Source organism: Microchirus variegatus (genome assembly GCF_963457635.1).
Source record: "Microchirus variegatus genome assembly, chromosome: 12".
Taxonomy (NCBI): domain Eukaryota; kingdom Metazoa; phylum Chordata; class Actinopteri; order Pleuronectiformes; family Soleidae; genus Microchirus; species Microchirus variegatus.
Genome location: NC_139813.1, coordinates 27009943 through 27026997, shown reverse-complemented (window position 1 = coordinate 27026997; position 17055 = coordinate 27009943). Strand labels below are relative to the sequence as shown.

The window sequence follows — 17055 nt, the reverse complement described above, 5'->3', positions numbered from 1 at the left end:
CTGTCAGGACCAGGACTCTGCTTCAATATTAACAGTAGTGTCATGTTTGTACATTTACACACCTTAAATATGGAGTCCAGGTCTGCTCCATGCTGCTGGACAGACTGACCACTGAGAACCTCTGTCCTCTGCTGATCAACTCTGAGGAGAAAAGATTCAGTGTCATTTACTTAACAAGGTTCTAACGAGGTTTTCACTGTTCTGCACCTACGTTTCTTCTTCAGCCAAGTTCACACGACATGAGTTTGACAACTTGAAGACAAAAGTCCTTGAAGGACAGTCTCTAGTGTGTATTAAAGGATTTTCTTTTGTACAGTTCTTGCCCAAGTCAGCTCGACTTACGTTGAGGGAGTAGGCTCCCCCTGGTGGAGGATCATGTAAGTGTGTCTTACTTTGTGTGAAATTCTTACATCAGTTCACCATGTTTTTGTCCATCCTTGAAGGTAATAAGACGACCCATAGACTTGTCACTCTTCATGGACACACAGCTGGGACCAGGTCCAGGTTCAGCAGAGTCTGGTCCCTGTTGATGGATCCACCTACAAATACAAATACATCTAAATACACCATCTGCTCTGATAGATTGATCTCATTAATGATCGACAGTATCAGGAGACAAAAGGAAAACAAGTTTGTGTCAAAAATGGTTGAGTTTGACCCAGATGGTGTCGGCTGCTCGGTGTCAAACACTAACACTGATTAATACATTTAAGACTTCCACTAAAATATGTAGAACATATTCAGTCAGATCAGTTTACCCAAACCCAAGGACGTGAGCCATGACTGTTCCAGATTTATTCAACATTTCTTATTTTTTCATGGGTCTAAATCTGAGCTTAAAGAGTCTGTTTGGGACTTGAGTCCAGAACGTCTTGCTACTGAATCTGAGGTCCAAAATATTAGGCATTTCTGATGCTACATGATGGATCTTTTGAGTTGTTGATCTGTGAAGACCTCCATCGTCTGACCTCTGTTTTTGTTTGAAGTCCATAGGTTGACCCATGGACCAGTCACTCTTCATGGAGACACAGCTGGGTCCAGGTCCAGCAGAGTCTGGTCCCTGTTGATGGATCCTCCTACAAACACAGGACATGACATGTAAATAAAACACTGAGCTGTGACATGGAGATGAGTCACATGGTCCCATGAGATCCTCATCTCACCTCTGACCCTCATGTTCCTCACACAGAGTGGTTTTAGAGGGCGGAGCTTCCTCATCACTGTCCATGATCTGATTCATTGCAGAGCGCCACCTGCTGGGAGAATAAAACTCACACATTACAAGTTCTGCTAACATGGGTGGACCTCAGGCTTCTCACAACATCATCATCATCAGGTCCAGCAGGAGCAAGAAGATCCAGCAACACCAGATGGACCAGATGAAAGGAACCACAGGTATGTTAGTGTGAGCAGAACACCAACACAAAAGTCAGAGAACAAGTAAAACGTACGTGGACGTATTTTTGTTACTGGGATGAAAATCCAGAACTGGTTCTGTTTTGGTACCAGTTTCTCACAAGTTAGAACCAAAGTATCAATAATCATCTGAACAAATAGTTCCTTCTATAAATAGTTATGTTACTTTCATACGAACTTCACTTAAAAAGAGCCGGGAAATCTCTCTCAGGTCTCTTCCCAACAGTCTGGTAATGATGATGAAACTGCTGCCGTCACATGACGACGTTTGACGTCGTGCGGTGTCTTAACCAAGCTAACATTTGTGCTGCTGCTAACAGAAGTGCAGCGTCCTCGGTGCAGCCTGATACAAGTCTGAAGATAAAACTACTAGAGCTGGGATTTATGGCTCTTTGAAGGGAGCCGGATCTTGAGGAGCCGTTCCCTTCAAAGAGCCGTTCAAAACACTCGGCTCGTTCTTATATTTCATTATTTCTCAGAAGCCAAATAGAAAATGATCACTGGTTGTAAATTATAAGGTAAGATTTGGATCAGAATGATTCAAACGTTCACATCCCACCAATATATGCTTTATTGGTGGAAGTTTTTCTGAAATATTGGTTATTTTTTTCATTTGTCTTGTGTTTTCATTGTAAACATCCCATAAGGTGGCGCCATATCCCCATGCTTTCACAGTGAGATCACAATTTTGGACTTTGTGGCACAATAAAAAATTATCAGGCAACAATTAATTATTTTAGCGCGCCGCTCTCAACGTTACCTCCTCCTTTTGTGTGTGTGTCAGCGGCAGCAACGAGACAGGAAGTGTTTTGTTTTGGAGTCACTCGGTCAGTTGGGGCGGGGCTTTGCGCTCGGCTCCTCCCCCGCGTTGACACAGAAGACGTCACGAGCCGCACAAACGTGTCACACGTGTTAGCATCACACTTTACAGCCCTTCACTGCAGGTGAATCCACTGGTTAAAACAGAAGAGCCCGCCCTCTGGTGGTCAGGTAAGAAGCTGTTCGACTTACCTACATCTAGCCAATAGATAGATAGATATGTATGTTAGAGAAGAAATGTTAAATTTAACTTAGTTAATTAAATCTTATCAAAACATGATTTCAGTTTGTTTTGCCTACAATGGCTGTAATCTGTTTTCATCGGAAACATAAAAGTATCAGTCATTATCTGATCTTTCAGTCCAGCAGAACTTCTCTCTCACCAAAACCACAAATGTTCCATAAACCAGTGATTTCCAAACATTTTCAAACGTCAGAGTTTAGTGACGTCAGAGATTCATGAAGCTTCACAGTAAAAACATCACATTGACAAAAAGTTAAAGCTTAAACATTTCTTTTACCGATGTTTGATAAGATGAGTTCAGTTCCGTTACCTTCTGATGGTAAGAAGTAATCGTCATGAAGCTGTTGAAAGTTATTCTGCTGCTTTGAACAGGAAACAAACCAGAGAGCAAAGTTTTCTCAAGTGTTATCTGAAGGAAATTTGATGATTCTGATCAAGTAACTGCTTTGATCTGAACTTTAGACTCAACTGGATCAACTGGAGTCAAATATTAACAGAATCAAATCTCATCTAGTGATGGGACGAACTGTGCCGAGGCTTCTGGGCGTGTCGAGGAATCCAGGAAGTCTTTTATGAAGCATGTATCAATGTTTGCTTCTTTAAAGGTGAGTGACGTGTTTTAACGCTTTATGAACATAATTCATGATTCCTCCAACTGACACTTACCTATGGACACAAGTGTTACTGAGGTTAAGGTTAGAACTCACAGAACACTGTTTATACATGAGACCACTGGTCATGGGTCACAGATGATGTAGGTGTGCTATCTGTCCACTAGGAGGAGCTAAGTCAAGCAGCAGGAGCAGCTGCTGTCAGTTCCATGTGATGACCAGCAGGAGTCAGCAGATGTTCCTGATCTGTGCATCAACAACACAGATGTAAGTTCTCTGACGTTTACGTTTGTTTATCGTTGAACATTTTAATGTATAGAGTTAGGATTGTTTGTGTTTGTATGAAAATATTCAAAGTTGAAAAGAGTTTAGTGTTAAATGTGATCGTTCACATGTGAACCTCTGTGTTTCAGGCTGGTTCTCAGCAGCAGGGGGCGCTCACAGCACAGTCAGTACCTCCATAGGTAGGCGGGTCAGTTAATGACAGACGATCGTTCTTTATGTTTATTTCACACATACAAGTTTGTTTTTCTCTTTATTTATTGACGGTCATCAGGACGTGAAGAGAATTCAAAAGTGTTTCAACAATGAATTACTGAGCCGAGCTTTAACATCAGATTATAAACAGTGAGACCTCGTCCACCACACGACTGAAGCTGCTGTCTCTTCATGTTCTACAGAGAACACAGAGACACTGAGGAACCAAACCAAACCCAGAACCCAGGATAAAGTGGTTCAGTGAATGTGGTCCTGAAGGTGTGGAGGTGGATCAGTGAGTCAGAGGAGACTCTGTAGAAGGACAGAGTCCCAGCAGGACAGTCCACATACACTGATACTCTGTGAGAGACAGGCGATGATCTGATGGATGTTTTTGTCTTACAGTGAAGGACAGAGTAACCATGATCATCAGAGCAGCTCAGACTCCAGGACTGATTATTATTTCCAAATAAACAGTCAGAACTGTTGTCTTTCCTCTTGATTCCTCTGTAACTCAGTGATATAAAAACACATCCTCTCCACTCGACCTCCCAGTAACAGCGACCAGTCAGACCAGATCTACACAGCAGCTGAGAGCAGGGGTAAAATCTGTCTGGATGATCAGGATACGACTGATCTTCTCTCACATAGATCACTTTGCTGTTGTTGTCAGACAGTTTGAGTTTTCTGTACATTGTGTTTGTGTCCAGTTCCAGTTCACATGAATCTGATGAAGAACAACAAGACACAGCTGCAGTTTAATGACGATCAGCTGATATGTTATTTCCTGTAAATCCATACTTACACTTCCTGAGACCTGGTTTTAACCTCTGCTCTCCAGCATGGTCCATCCTGGAGGAAGAAACAGTCTGAATGAGTTTTTGTCCAACATTTGTCCAAACTGTTGTCTTAAAGTGGTCCTATCGCACATATATGTGAGGTATGGAGGTCTACTTGCATACATTAACTTGTTTTTATGGTCAAAAACCTCATAATTGCCGCAAACGAGGCGATAGAAATCTCTCCTCACTGAAGCTCTCGTCAGCCACGGTGTACAATGTACATAACCGGATGTGCCTGGACTAGTGCCCGGAGCAGAAGGATCTGCTGTTCAGGAGAACCGTTGTTTACGTAACCGGACCAGGTTTTTTCAGAGATCTCGCTGAGCCCAAGATTACAATAAAACACAACATTCTCAACAGTGGCTGAACTTTGTTTCGAACCTTCAGGGCTTCATAAACGAGGTAATGCCGCAGATATACACCAAAAAAACAGTGTTAATTGGAACTTCCGGTCAAGGTCCGCTTTAATGACGCACTCTGGTGGACAGAATTATGAACTACACCCTGGTGTCAGATGAAGGACAGGTGTGCTTCAAAGAGAAGACGGTGTCTGCAGAACCAGAGACCACAGTTTCAGGCGGATCTGCATTTTCTTAACAGCGCCACCATGTGGACAACACAGAAGACAGTGCTTCAATTGTCTCCTGCAGTTTAGACCAGACGACCCCAAAGACGTTTAAATGTGAGTATAGCACTGAATTTTAAATGCATTCAAAAAATGATGAATGTTTGAATTACACAGGAAAGTTCATGTTTGCTATTCTAAGTGTGTTTATACCATTTAGTTGTAAAGTAGGATCATGTTTTCTGTGGTTTTCATTAAAAAGAGCCACCAGTTGAGGATTCATTTATTAATTAATTAATATTCGATTCAGCGTTTGTTTCAACTCTACATTGACTGCAGTTTGAGATTCCATTATTAAATAAAACGTTGACATTTGTAATAGTTCATATTTAGATCTATTGTGTAGACTTGAATGTGAGATTATGCCATTTACTGTATAGCAGATATATAGTGACAAGTAGACAACAATGACTTTGACATTTTTTCACGACTGAAGTAAATGTATGAATATAATATGTATGGATATGTAGGAAATTAAAAAAATATATGAGTGTCTGTTTTTAAATTGTCATTTTAGCAGCAAACTAACAAAATGGACTCTGACTTCATCTTGTCATTTCTTTAAATTACATTTTTAACTTCTGTCAATGCATTTTTAATGACTAGATCCAGTTCATATAAATCATTTTGAATTGGATATTGTTTTTACTGCAGAAAGTTTAAATACTGCTGTGGAAAATGAAGCAGAAGAGGAGGAGGAGAATACCTGAGAGTGTCCAGTCTCCAGTGTGGACTCTTCAGTCCATCAGACAGAAGCTTCTTTCCTGAGTCTCCTGGATGATTGTAGCTCAGGTCCAGTTCTCTCAGATGGGAGGGGTTGGAGTTTAGAGCTGAGGTCAGAGAAGAACATCCTTCTTCTGTGACCAGACAACCTGACAGACTGGAGTTAAGAAGATATGATGAACTCAGTGATTCAGAAAACCCTGAAGGTCTTCATCAACAAGAACCTGAAGAAGCAAAATCAGAATGTAAAAGATCAACTGTCGAATAAACGGAGTTCTGACCTGAAAGTCTCCAGAGAACAGTGAGGACTCTTCAGTCCATCACACAGCAGCTTCACTCCTGAATCCTGAAGGTCATTGTTACTCAGGTCCAGTTCTCTCAGATGGGAGGGGTTGGAGTTCAGAGCTGAGGTCAGAGAAGAACATCCTTCTTCTGTGACCAGACAACCTGACAGACTGGAGTGAAGAAGACATGATGAACTCAGTGATTCAGAAAATCCTGAAGATGTTGAACATCTTCATCAACATGAACCTGAAGAAGCAAAATCAGGATTTAAAAGATCAACTGTCAAATAAACAGAGTTCTGACCTGAGAGTCTCCAGAGAACAGTGAGGACTCTTCAGTCCATCACACATTAGCTTCACTCCTGAATCCTGAAGGTCATTGTTACTCAGGTCCAGGTGTCTCAGACTAGAGGACACAGAGCTGAGGACTGAGGACAGAGCTTCACAGCTTCTCTCTGAGAGTTTACAGTCACTCAGTCTGAGGTAGAAAACAGTGATGAACAAAAGGTTAAACATGTTTATCTTGTGGTCTTTAGAATATGTCTTATTAATATTTATATATTGATCCACGTACAGAGCTTTGTTAGAGGCTTTAACCACCGGCAGCAGCTTCAGAAGAGCCTCCTCTGAAGCAGAGTACTTCTTCAGGTCAAACTCATCCAGATCTTTTCCTGATGACAGTAAGATGAAGACCAGAGCTGACCACTGAGCAGGAGACAGTGTCTCTGTGGACAGACGTCCAGATTTCAAGGACTCTTGGATCTCCTCCACAAGAGAACAATCATTCAGTTCATTCAGACAGTGGAACAGGTTGATGCTTCTCTCTGCTGACAGATTTTTACTGATCTTCTTCTTGATGTACTGGACTGTTTTCTGATTGGTCTGTGAGCTACTTCCTGTTTGTGACAGTAGACCTCTTAAGAGCTTCTGGTTGGAGTCCAGTGAAAGACCCAGGAGGAAGCGGAGGAACAAGTCCAGGTGTCCATTTGGACTCAGTAAGGCCTTGTCCACAGCACTCTGGTGCAGATGATTCAGTTCAGGTTTGTTTCCAAACAATTTGGACATCTGGGATGTTGATGGTTCCTCTGAAAACAGATTTTTTCGAGCAGTGATGAAGGTCAGATGAACATGAAGAGCAGCCAGAAACTCCTGAACACTCAGATGGACAAAGCAGAAGACCTTGTCCTGGTACAGGCCTCTCTCCTCTTTAAAGATCTGAGTGAAGACTCCTGAGTAAACTGAAGCTGCTGTGATATCGATGCCACACTCTGTCAGGTCTGATTCATAGAAGATCAGGTTTCCTTTCTGCAGCTGCTCAAAGGCCAGTTTCCCCAGAGACTTAATCATCTTCCTGTTCTTTGGACTCCAGTGTGGATCTGTCTCAGCTCCTCCATCATATTTGACCTTCTTCACTTTGGACTGAACCACCAGGAAGTGGACGTACATCTCAGTCAGGGTCTTGGGCAGTTCTCCTCCATCTCTGGTTTTCAACATGTTCTCCAGAACTGTTGCAGTGATCCAGCAGAAGACTGGGATGTGACACATGATGTGGAGGCTTCGTGATGTCTGGATGTGGGAGATGATCCTCCTGGCCTGCTCCTCATCTCTGAACCTCTTCCTGAAGTAGTCCTCCTTCTGTGGATCTGTGAACCCTCTGACCTCTGTCACCATGTCAACACAGTCAGGAGGGATCTGATTGGCTGCTGCAGGTCGTGTGGTTATCCAGAGGCGAGCAGAGGGAAGCAGTTTCCCCCTGATGAGGTTTGTCAGCAGCACGTCCACTGAGGTGGACGCTGTGACATCAGTCAGGATCTCAGTGTTGTGGAAGTCCAGAGGAAGTCGACACTCGTCCAGACCATCAAAGATGAAGACCACCTTCAGGTCTTCAAACCTGCAGATTCCTGCTTCTTTGGTTTCAGTGAAGAAGTGATGGATGAGTTCCACCAAACTGTACTTCTTCTCTTTCAGCACATTCAGCTCTCTGAAGGTGAAGGGAAATGTGAACTCTATGTCCTGGTTGCTTTTGTCTTCAGCCCAGTCCAGAGTGAACTTCTGTGTTAAGACTGTTTTCCCAATGCCAGCCACTCCCTTTGTCATCACTCTTCTGATTGGTCCGTCTCTTCCAGCTGAGGCTTTAAAGATGTCTTCTTGTCTGATGGTTGTTTCTGCTCTGTCTGGTTTCCAGGAAGCTCTTTCAATCTGTCTGACCTCATGTTCTTCATTGACCTCTCCAGTCCCTCCCTCTGTGATGTAGAGCTCTGTGAAGATCTCATTCAGAAGGGTGGGGTTTCCTGCTTTAGCCACGCCCTCAAACAAACACTGGAACTTCTTCTTCAGGTTTGATTTGAGTTCACGTCGACAAGCTGGAGCTCTGGTTTCTGAAGGAACACAAGAAAATAAATCAGTGAGTGGATCATTGAGAAAATGAGAAGTTCTTTCTTTCACATTAAAAGTCCTCTTACTGCTCTGCAGACAGTCAGCTAGCTTCTCCTGCTTCATCCTCCTCAGGAAGTTGTCTGTGATCTTCAGAAAGGCCTCTCTGCTCCTCCTCTGCTCCTCATCTTCACCATCCAACACCTCCTCATCCTCCCTCTGACCCAGAAACTTCTGGATCTTCTTCAGCTCGTTCTTCACAAAGCAGATGATGTTCTCCTCCAGCAGCTGGAACAGAACATGTGAAGTGAAATGAGATCCTGCAGGTCCACAGAGCAGCATCCAGACTGTCAGGACCAGGACTCTGCTTCAATATTAACAGTAGTGTCATGTTTGTACATTTACACACCTTAAATATGGAGTCCAGGTCTGCTCCATGCTGCTGGACAGACTGACCACTGAGAACCTCTGTCCTCTGCTGATCAACTCTGAGGAGAAAACATTCAGTGTCATTTACTAAACAATCATTTATTCTGACACGGTTTTCACTGAGCTGCACCTACGTTTCTTCTTCAGCCAAGTTCACACGACATGAGTTTGACAACTTGAAGACAAAAGTCCCTGAAGGACAGTCTCTAGTGTGTATGTGTGAACTCTCAAAGACAAAATCAGAGTGTCTTGTCTATATGTCCCTGACCAATCACAGACTCTGACCAGATTTACTGCTGGACATTTGTTCAGAGACGAGGACAGGCTGAAGACATTTAGTGGAACCTCAAACAGAAATGCAAGATTGGTCCACCAAAGAGTTTGGATGAGACAGGCTCCCCCTGGTGGAGGATCATGTAAGTGTGTGAATATGTGTGAAATTCTTACATCTGTTCACCATGTTTCTCTCCATCCTTGAAGTTCATTTTACGGCCCATAGATGCTTCGCTCATCATACACACACCGCTGGGACCAGGTCCAGGAGAGTCTGGTTTTTCATGCTGGTTCCTAATCAAGAGAAATAAATTCATAGAATTATGTTTTACAGAAAACAACAAACTACTCATTTTGTTTTCTCACCTGTGACGCTCGCTGAAGTTAATAATTTGGTTTTTGGACCAGTCACTCTTCATGGACACACCGCTAGGACCAGGTCTAGGAGAGTCTGGTTTTTCATGCTGGTTCCTAATCAAGAGAAATAAATTCATAGAATTATGTTTTACAGAAAACAACAAACTACTCATTTTGTTTTCTCACCTCTGACTCTCTCTGAAGGTAATAATTTGGTTTTTGGACCAGTCACTCTTCATGGACACACCGCTAGGACCAGGTCCAGGAGAGTCTGGTTTTTCATGCTGGTTCCTTATCAAATAAACATATTCTTAAAATGCTATTTTACAGAAAACAACAAACTACCAATTTTGTTTTCTCACCTCTGACGCTCGCTGAAGTTAATAATTTGGTTTTTGGACCAGTCACTCTTCATGGACACACCGCTAGGACCAGGTCCAGGAGAGTCTGGTTTTTCATGCTGGTTCCTAATCAAGAGAAATAAATCCATAAAAGGATGTTTTACTGAAAACAACAAACTTATTTTTCTTTTTACCTCTGATAATTTCTGACGTTATGAAGAAGATCCTCTGGTGATACTCTCTTCATTCTCTTCTCTCCAGGTCCAGGTCCGGTAGAGTCCGGTCCCTGTTGATGGATTCTCCTACAAATTCAATGTAAAAAGCCACATAAACATCTTTACAATATAGTGACTGTATAATTATTTGATTGTTTGTGTTCACTGATGCTGTGGTGAGTTTGTTTTTATTGACTTATTTGTTGTAATTCCACCTAGCAGCCAGCAGGGGGCGGCTCCCTCCATTCCTTGCTGTAAAGTTGACCTGTTGTTGTCTGTCCGCCATTTTGTTTAGCTCACCTTAGCTTCGCTAGCTGCACACACAGGTTCTGTGTTGATTGTGAGTCAAATCACGTATATTCCTGTTCGTCTGGGAGACGCAGAGTTTCGCGGTGAGTAAAGAGAAGTCTGTCGTTTTCTTTGTTCGTGAGGAAATAGTTGGAGACGGAGTCGCGGCAAAAGTCCGCTAACCGCTAAGCTAACAAACTCAATGTAAAGTCCCATAGGCGTATGCTAACAATGTTAGCCTATTGTGTGAATGGGGAAACGCGGTTAACAGGCGGGATTTGTGACTAAATATGAACGCGTGAGTGTGAAATGTCACTGCTGAGACGCATTTTGTTGTGTTTAGTGTTGAGGAAATTTAGACAAAACCCTTCTGTGAGATTTATTTCATATAATTAATGTAAATAACTGCTAAGTTGTTTTATTAGTTTGTCCAGTTCACAATATAGTCCTTCTGTAGCTTGTGTGAAATCATTGCTGCCACACGAGTAAAATAAAAACAACAGTATCACATTACAACGTGATAAGATAAGTGTTAAAACAATATAATGTTTTTGTTATTTATATGTTTTTTAACTCACAAATGAGAGTAAAACACTCGCACTGTCGAGCCCTGGTTTTTGAAACAGAGGTTTTGTTGTGTATGAATACAAATACTGTGAAGAAATACTCTTTTTCTGTTAGGCTTACATCACGATATATCACAAATTAAATAGTCTTGCAATGAAGTTAGTGAAGTTCTCAGAATCACTGTATCATCATAGCATCGTTATCATGGACACAACTGTATTGCAGTGTCGTCCAAGTCCAAGCAACTGAACTTTTAATCACTGAACTGGGGGAATTTTCTAATGTTTTATTGTACAGTTTATCGGTTAAATAAATGGTGTAATATACTTACTATACTTTAAAAAAAAATCTTGACTCATTATTATTAATCAGATCTTGGCTCCAGTTGTTGTAAATCTTTCAGATTATAGTCCAGAGCTTATGTTTTCATTGGCATTGCTTTTATTTCTGTAAGTTTGTCCTAATGTTAGCAACTTCCTGTCCAGAGTTTTTAACGAATGGATCTGAATGTTTTTGTGATGGGTTGGTGATCACCCAAATATATTTTATTTTAGTAAGAATCTACCCACAGATCTTTGTCCAAACTGAAATTTGGTACAGGATCAGACTTATCATGTAACATGGTTCAGTCCTGTTAATAAGTTCAGATGTTTATATCAGATCTGGATGAATTTTTTTCATCATGATGTTCCATATTTTCATGGGCCCAGATCCAAGCTTTGGAGGAAGAGATGGGTGTTTTTGGGACATGTGTCCAGAATGTCTCAGTTTTGCATGGGTCTGGGTTTGAATGTCCAAATATTAGGTGTCTCTGGTGTTACATGGTGGATCATTTAGTGTTGTTGACCTGTGAAGACCTCCATCATCTAACCTCTGTTCTTGTTTGAAGTCCATGGGTTGATTCATGGACCAGTCACTCTTCATGGAGACACAGCTGGGTCCAGGTCCAGTAGAGTCTGGTCCCTGTTGATGGATCCTCCTACAAACACAGGACATGACATGTAAATATAACACTGAGCTGTGACATGGAGATGAGTCACATGGTCCATGAGATCCTCATCTCACCTCTGACCCTCATGTTCCTCACACAGAGTGGTTTTAGAGGGCGGAGCTTCATCTTCACTGTCTTTGATCTGATTCATTGCAGAGCGCCACCTGCTGGGAGAGTAAAAGTCACACATTACAAGTTCTGCTAACATGGGTGGACCTCAGGCTTCTCACAACAACAACAACATCATCATCAGGTCCAGCAGGAGCAAGAAGATCCAGCAACACCAGATGGACCAGATGAAAGGAACCACAGGTATGTTAGTGTGAGCAGAACACCAACACAAATGTCAGAGAACAAGTAAAACGTACGTGGACGTCTTTTTGTTATTGGGATGAAAATCGAGAACTGGTTCTGTTTTGGTACCAGTTTCTCACGAGTTAGAACCAAAGTATCAATAATCATCTGAACAAATAGTTCCTTCTATAAATAGTTATGTTACTTTCACACTAACTTGAAGGGAATTGTAAAATAATGCTGATGATGTTTGACGTCGTGTTGCGTTGTTTACTCTCCAACCATCATGGCCGACAAGTTCTTTAAAGTTTTGTCTGAATTTTGTGAAAGTACAGCTGTTTGTGTCATAGTACGTAAAAAGGTAGTTACAAAACACAAACAAATACAACAGTGTAAACGTGAGACGGTGTCTTAACCAAGCTAACATTTGTGCTGCTGCTAACAGAAGTGCAGCGTCCTCGGTGCAGCCTGATACAAGTCTGAAGATAAAACTACTAGAGCTGGGATTTATGGCTCTTTGAAGGGAGCTGGATCTCGTTCAAAGAGCCGTTCAAAACACTCGGCTCGTTCTTATATTTCATTATTTCTCAGAAGCCAAATAGCAAATAATCACTGGTTGTAAATTATTAGGTAAGATTTGGATCAGAATGATTCAAACGTTCACATCCCACCAATATATGCTTTATTGGCGCTGTGTGCTCGGCTCCTCCCCCAAGTTCATACAGGAGGCGTCACGAGCCGCACTCGCGTGTCACGTGAAGACAGCGTGGACGATTTGCGTATAAAAAGAAACGGTTTGCAACTGCGACTCGGTTCTCATCGTTTCGATTCGACTCGTTCGTGAACGTCACAGCTCTGAAAAACGACTCGCTCAAGACGCCGACAGCATCGCACTTTACAGCCCTTCACTACAGGTGAGTCCATTGGTTTAAACAGAAGAGCCCGCCCTCTGGTGGTCAGGTAAGAAGCTGTTCAACTTACCTCTGTGTTCAGGCTTCCTCAGCAACAAATCGTAGACTCATAGTATCATTATTATCAACTATATCTGGCAGTAACCTGTACATTTGTTGACAAACCGATGATAGTGATGAACTGTGAATCAGGACTTCTAATGTCCAAACAACCATGTCCTCAGACCAGGTACAGTCCACTGTGTTAGAGCGTTTTAGACGTTGTGTCGCTTTAAATTTCTTTATCGCAAACTCAAAGAACAGATTTGTTAAATCTTTGACCAGAGAAAGAAACGCGATCGTGTGATTTCTAACGTGGTTTAATATTGAAACAGTGCAGACGTGACAGAGACTTATGAAGCGTAATAAAGTGGCTCAGAGTTGATTTGTGGATTGAAGCTGTCAGACCAGTTCAGACGCTTCATGCAGGAATGTTGAAAAGACAAAGTCAGATTGTAAAGATTCAGCAGTGATTTTATTTATTCTCACCTGCTGAACTGAGCTCAGGTCCACTCACACACACACACTGTCCACCTTCATGTGGACACCAGACGCTGCCGATTGTCCCTGGTCTGTCCTGCCGTCCTTCTGTGTCTGATCTGAGGACACAGAGTCACGTCCTCATACCTTCAGAGTCAAAGTGACGACGTCAGAACCGGTCCAACGAGCCGCGGCTGGATTCAGGTCTGTTCTCTCTCCTGATTGGCCAATTGCGATGGAGCTGGAATTTTTTATGCGAAGCAGCCGCCTGGTCGTGGGTCACAGATGATGTAGGTGTGCTATCTGTCCACTAGGAGGAGCTAAGTCAAGCTGCTGTCAGTTCCATGTGATGACCAGAGCAGATGTTCCTGATCTGTGCATCAACAACACAGATTTCTCTGACGTTTACGTTTGTTTATCGTTGAACATTTTAATGTATAGAGTTTGGATTGTTTGTGTTTGTATGAAAATATTCAAAGTTACTGTGGAATATTTTTGATCAATGAAAGTGAAAAGAGTTTAGTGTTAAATGTTGTGATCGTTCACATGTGAACCTCTGTGTTTCAGGCTGGTTCTCAGCAGCAGGGGGCGCTCACAGCACAGTCAGTACCTCCATAGGTAGGCGGGTCAGTTAATGACAGACGATCGTTCTTTATGTTTATTTCACACATACAAGTTTGTTTTTCTCTTTATTTATTGACGGTCATCAGGACGTGAAGAGATTTCAAAAGTATTTCAACAATGAATTACTGAGCCGAGCTTTAACATCAGATTATAAACAGTGAGACCTCGTCCACCACACGACTGAAGCTGCTGTCTCTTCATGTTCTACAGAGACACTGAGGAACCAAACCAGACCCAGAACCCAGGATAAAGTGGTTCAGAGAATGTGGTCCTGAAGGTGTGGAGGTGGATCAGTGAGTCAGAGGAGACTCTGTAGAAGGACAGAGTCCCAGCAGGACAGTCCACATACACTGATACTCTGTGAGAGACAGACGATGATCTGATGGGTGTTTCTGTCCCACAGTGATGGACAGAGTAACCATCATCATCAGAGCACCTCAGACTCCAGGACTGATTATTATATCCAAACAAACAGGCAGAACTGTTGCCTTTCCTCTTGATTCCTCTGTAACTCAGTGATAGAAAAACAGTTCCTCTCCACTCGACCTCCCAGTAACAGCGACCAGTCAGACCAGATCTACACAGCAGCTGATAATGGTAGTCAAATCTGTCTGGATGATCAGGATACGACTGATCTTCTCTCACATTGGTCACTTTCCTGTTGTTGTCAGACAGTTTGAGTTCTCTGTTCATTGTGTTTGTGTCCAGTTCCAGTTCACATGAATCTGATGAATACAACAAGACACAGCTGCAGTTTATTGACGATCAGCTGATATGTTGTTATTTCCTGTAAATCCATACTTACACTTCCTGAGACCTGGTTTTAACCACTGCTCTCCAGCATGGTCCATCCTGGAGGAAGAAACAGTCTGAATGAGTTTGTGTCCAACATTTGTCCAAACTGTTGTCTTAATGACGCACTCTGGTGGACAGAATTATGAAGTACACCCTGGTGTCAGATCAAGGACAGGTGTGTTTCAAAGAGAAGACGGTGTCTGCAGAACCAGAGACCACAGTTTCAGGTGGCTACGCATTTTCTGAACAGCACCACCATGTGGACATCACAGGAGACAGCACTTCAATTGTCTCCTGCAGTTTAGACCAGACGATGCCAAAGACGTTTAAATGTGAGTATAGCACTGAATTTTAAATTCATTCAAACAATGATGAATGTTTGAATTACACAGGAAAGTTCATGTTTGCTATTCTAAGTGTGTTTATACCATTTAGTTGTAAAGTAGGATCATGTTTTCTGTGGTTTTCATTAAAAAGAGCCACCATGAAGCTCATACTAAATCTACTCAACTCTGTTAACACAGTAGTCATTTAGTCATCGTTCATTTAGTGAATGAAGTGGTTATTTTGACCAAACCAGAGTTGGTGATTCGATGAAACAGTGATTTGTCAGTCAGGCATATTTTGGAGCTGGAGAAGAGTCTGTGTTGTCTGTGGAGAGTAATTATACATTTCAGTTGTTCAGTGATTTCTTTGCCTTTTCTTATGTAATATTTTGTAATGCTCTTGTTGTTTTATTTTGAAAGGCATCGTCAAAGGTTTGGGTTCTGGACTCATGAGACTAGAGACCTGATCCAGGGAACCCTTCAGCCAATATATATGGTTCTAAGACAGAGTTGTGTCACTCAGGAAGCTCACAGGTGGATAATGTCAAGGATTCTTAATGCTTTTATTTATTGTTTTGGATAATCTTTTATCGTGAAACATGAAGCAGAAGAGGAAGAGGAGGAGAATACCTGAGAGTGTCCAGTCTCCAGTGTGGACTCTTCAGTCCATCAGACAGAAGCTTCTTTCCTGAGTCTCCTGGATGATTGTAGCTCAGGTCCAGTTCTCTCAGATGGGAGGGGTTGGAGTTTAGAGCTGAGGTCAGAGAAGAACATCCTTCTTCTGTGACCAGACAACCTGACAAACTGGAGTTAAGAAGATATGATGATTCAGAAAATCCTGAAGATATTGAACATCTTCATCAACAAGAACCCGAAGAAGCAAAATCAGAATTTAAAAGATCAACTGTCAAATAAACAGAGTTCTGACCTGAGAGTCTCCAGAGAACAGTGAGGACTCTTCAGTCCATCACACAGCAGCTTCACTCCTGAATCCTGAAGGTCATTGTTACTCAGGTCCAGTTCTCTCAGATGGGAGGCTTTGGAGTTCAGAGCTGAGGTCAGAGAAGAACATCCTTTCTTTCTGACCAGACAACCTGACAACCTAAACATTCGAAAATGTAACCCTGTTAAGAATCCGTATTCATAAAATAAATAATGGAAAAGTTATGGTTTAAATCAAAATAAAATTTAAATTAATGGTTAAATCTGTTATTAAAAATCTAGAAGTAATAGTTAATAAAAGTTAAAATAGTTTTGATAAAAGGAGTAAGGTGTAATAAATAAGATTAACCTGACAAATGTACATGGTTAAATATTACATTTTATTTTGAAGGAACTTATGGGAGAGAGGAAGTACTGATGGGGAAGAAGTGTGATCCTGATCAGGTATTGGTAAAAGTGTGATTGACAGGTTTAGACCGGAAGTGAGCGAGTGGAGTGTGTGTGTTTTGGAGCGAGTGAAAACGACGACGAGAGGAAAAAGAGGCACAAAGGAGACGCATGACCGTGAACATTCTACAGAATAGAATAGTTAAGTGTGTAGTTTTCAGTGTGTAAGAGATTGTCTGCTCGACATTCAGAGCCCGGACATTGGAACTGCTGTTGTTTGTGTACGGTTTGTGAAGTTTCAGCTCGGAACTTTTAGCGAAGCTGCCTAGTTTTAGCTTAGCCCAGCTACTGAGCTAACTGAGTGTGGCATTAGCATTCGCTT

The 17055-nt window shown here is 42.0% G+C and overlaps 1 protein-coding gene across 1 annotated transcript in view; it reads right to left on the bottom strand.

Annotated features, from left to right (window-relative positions):
- Window positions 1-406: 406 nt before the first annotated feature.
- LOC310934857 (uncharacterized protein) overlaps window positions 407-17055 on the bottom strand; it is a gene marked incomplete at its 3' end in the record, with an annotated part of 41563 nt that continues 24914 nt past the window's right edge. The window contains 6 exon segments of the mRNA XM_083898656.1: window positions 407-539; window positions 1164-1253; window positions 5741-5914; window positions 6039-6212; window positions 6346-6519; window positions 16273-16446. Of these exon segments, the coding sequence (XP_083754782.1) occupies window positions 407-539; window positions 1164-1253; window positions 5741-5914; window positions 6039-6212; window positions 6346-6519; window positions 16273-16446 (919 nt within the window).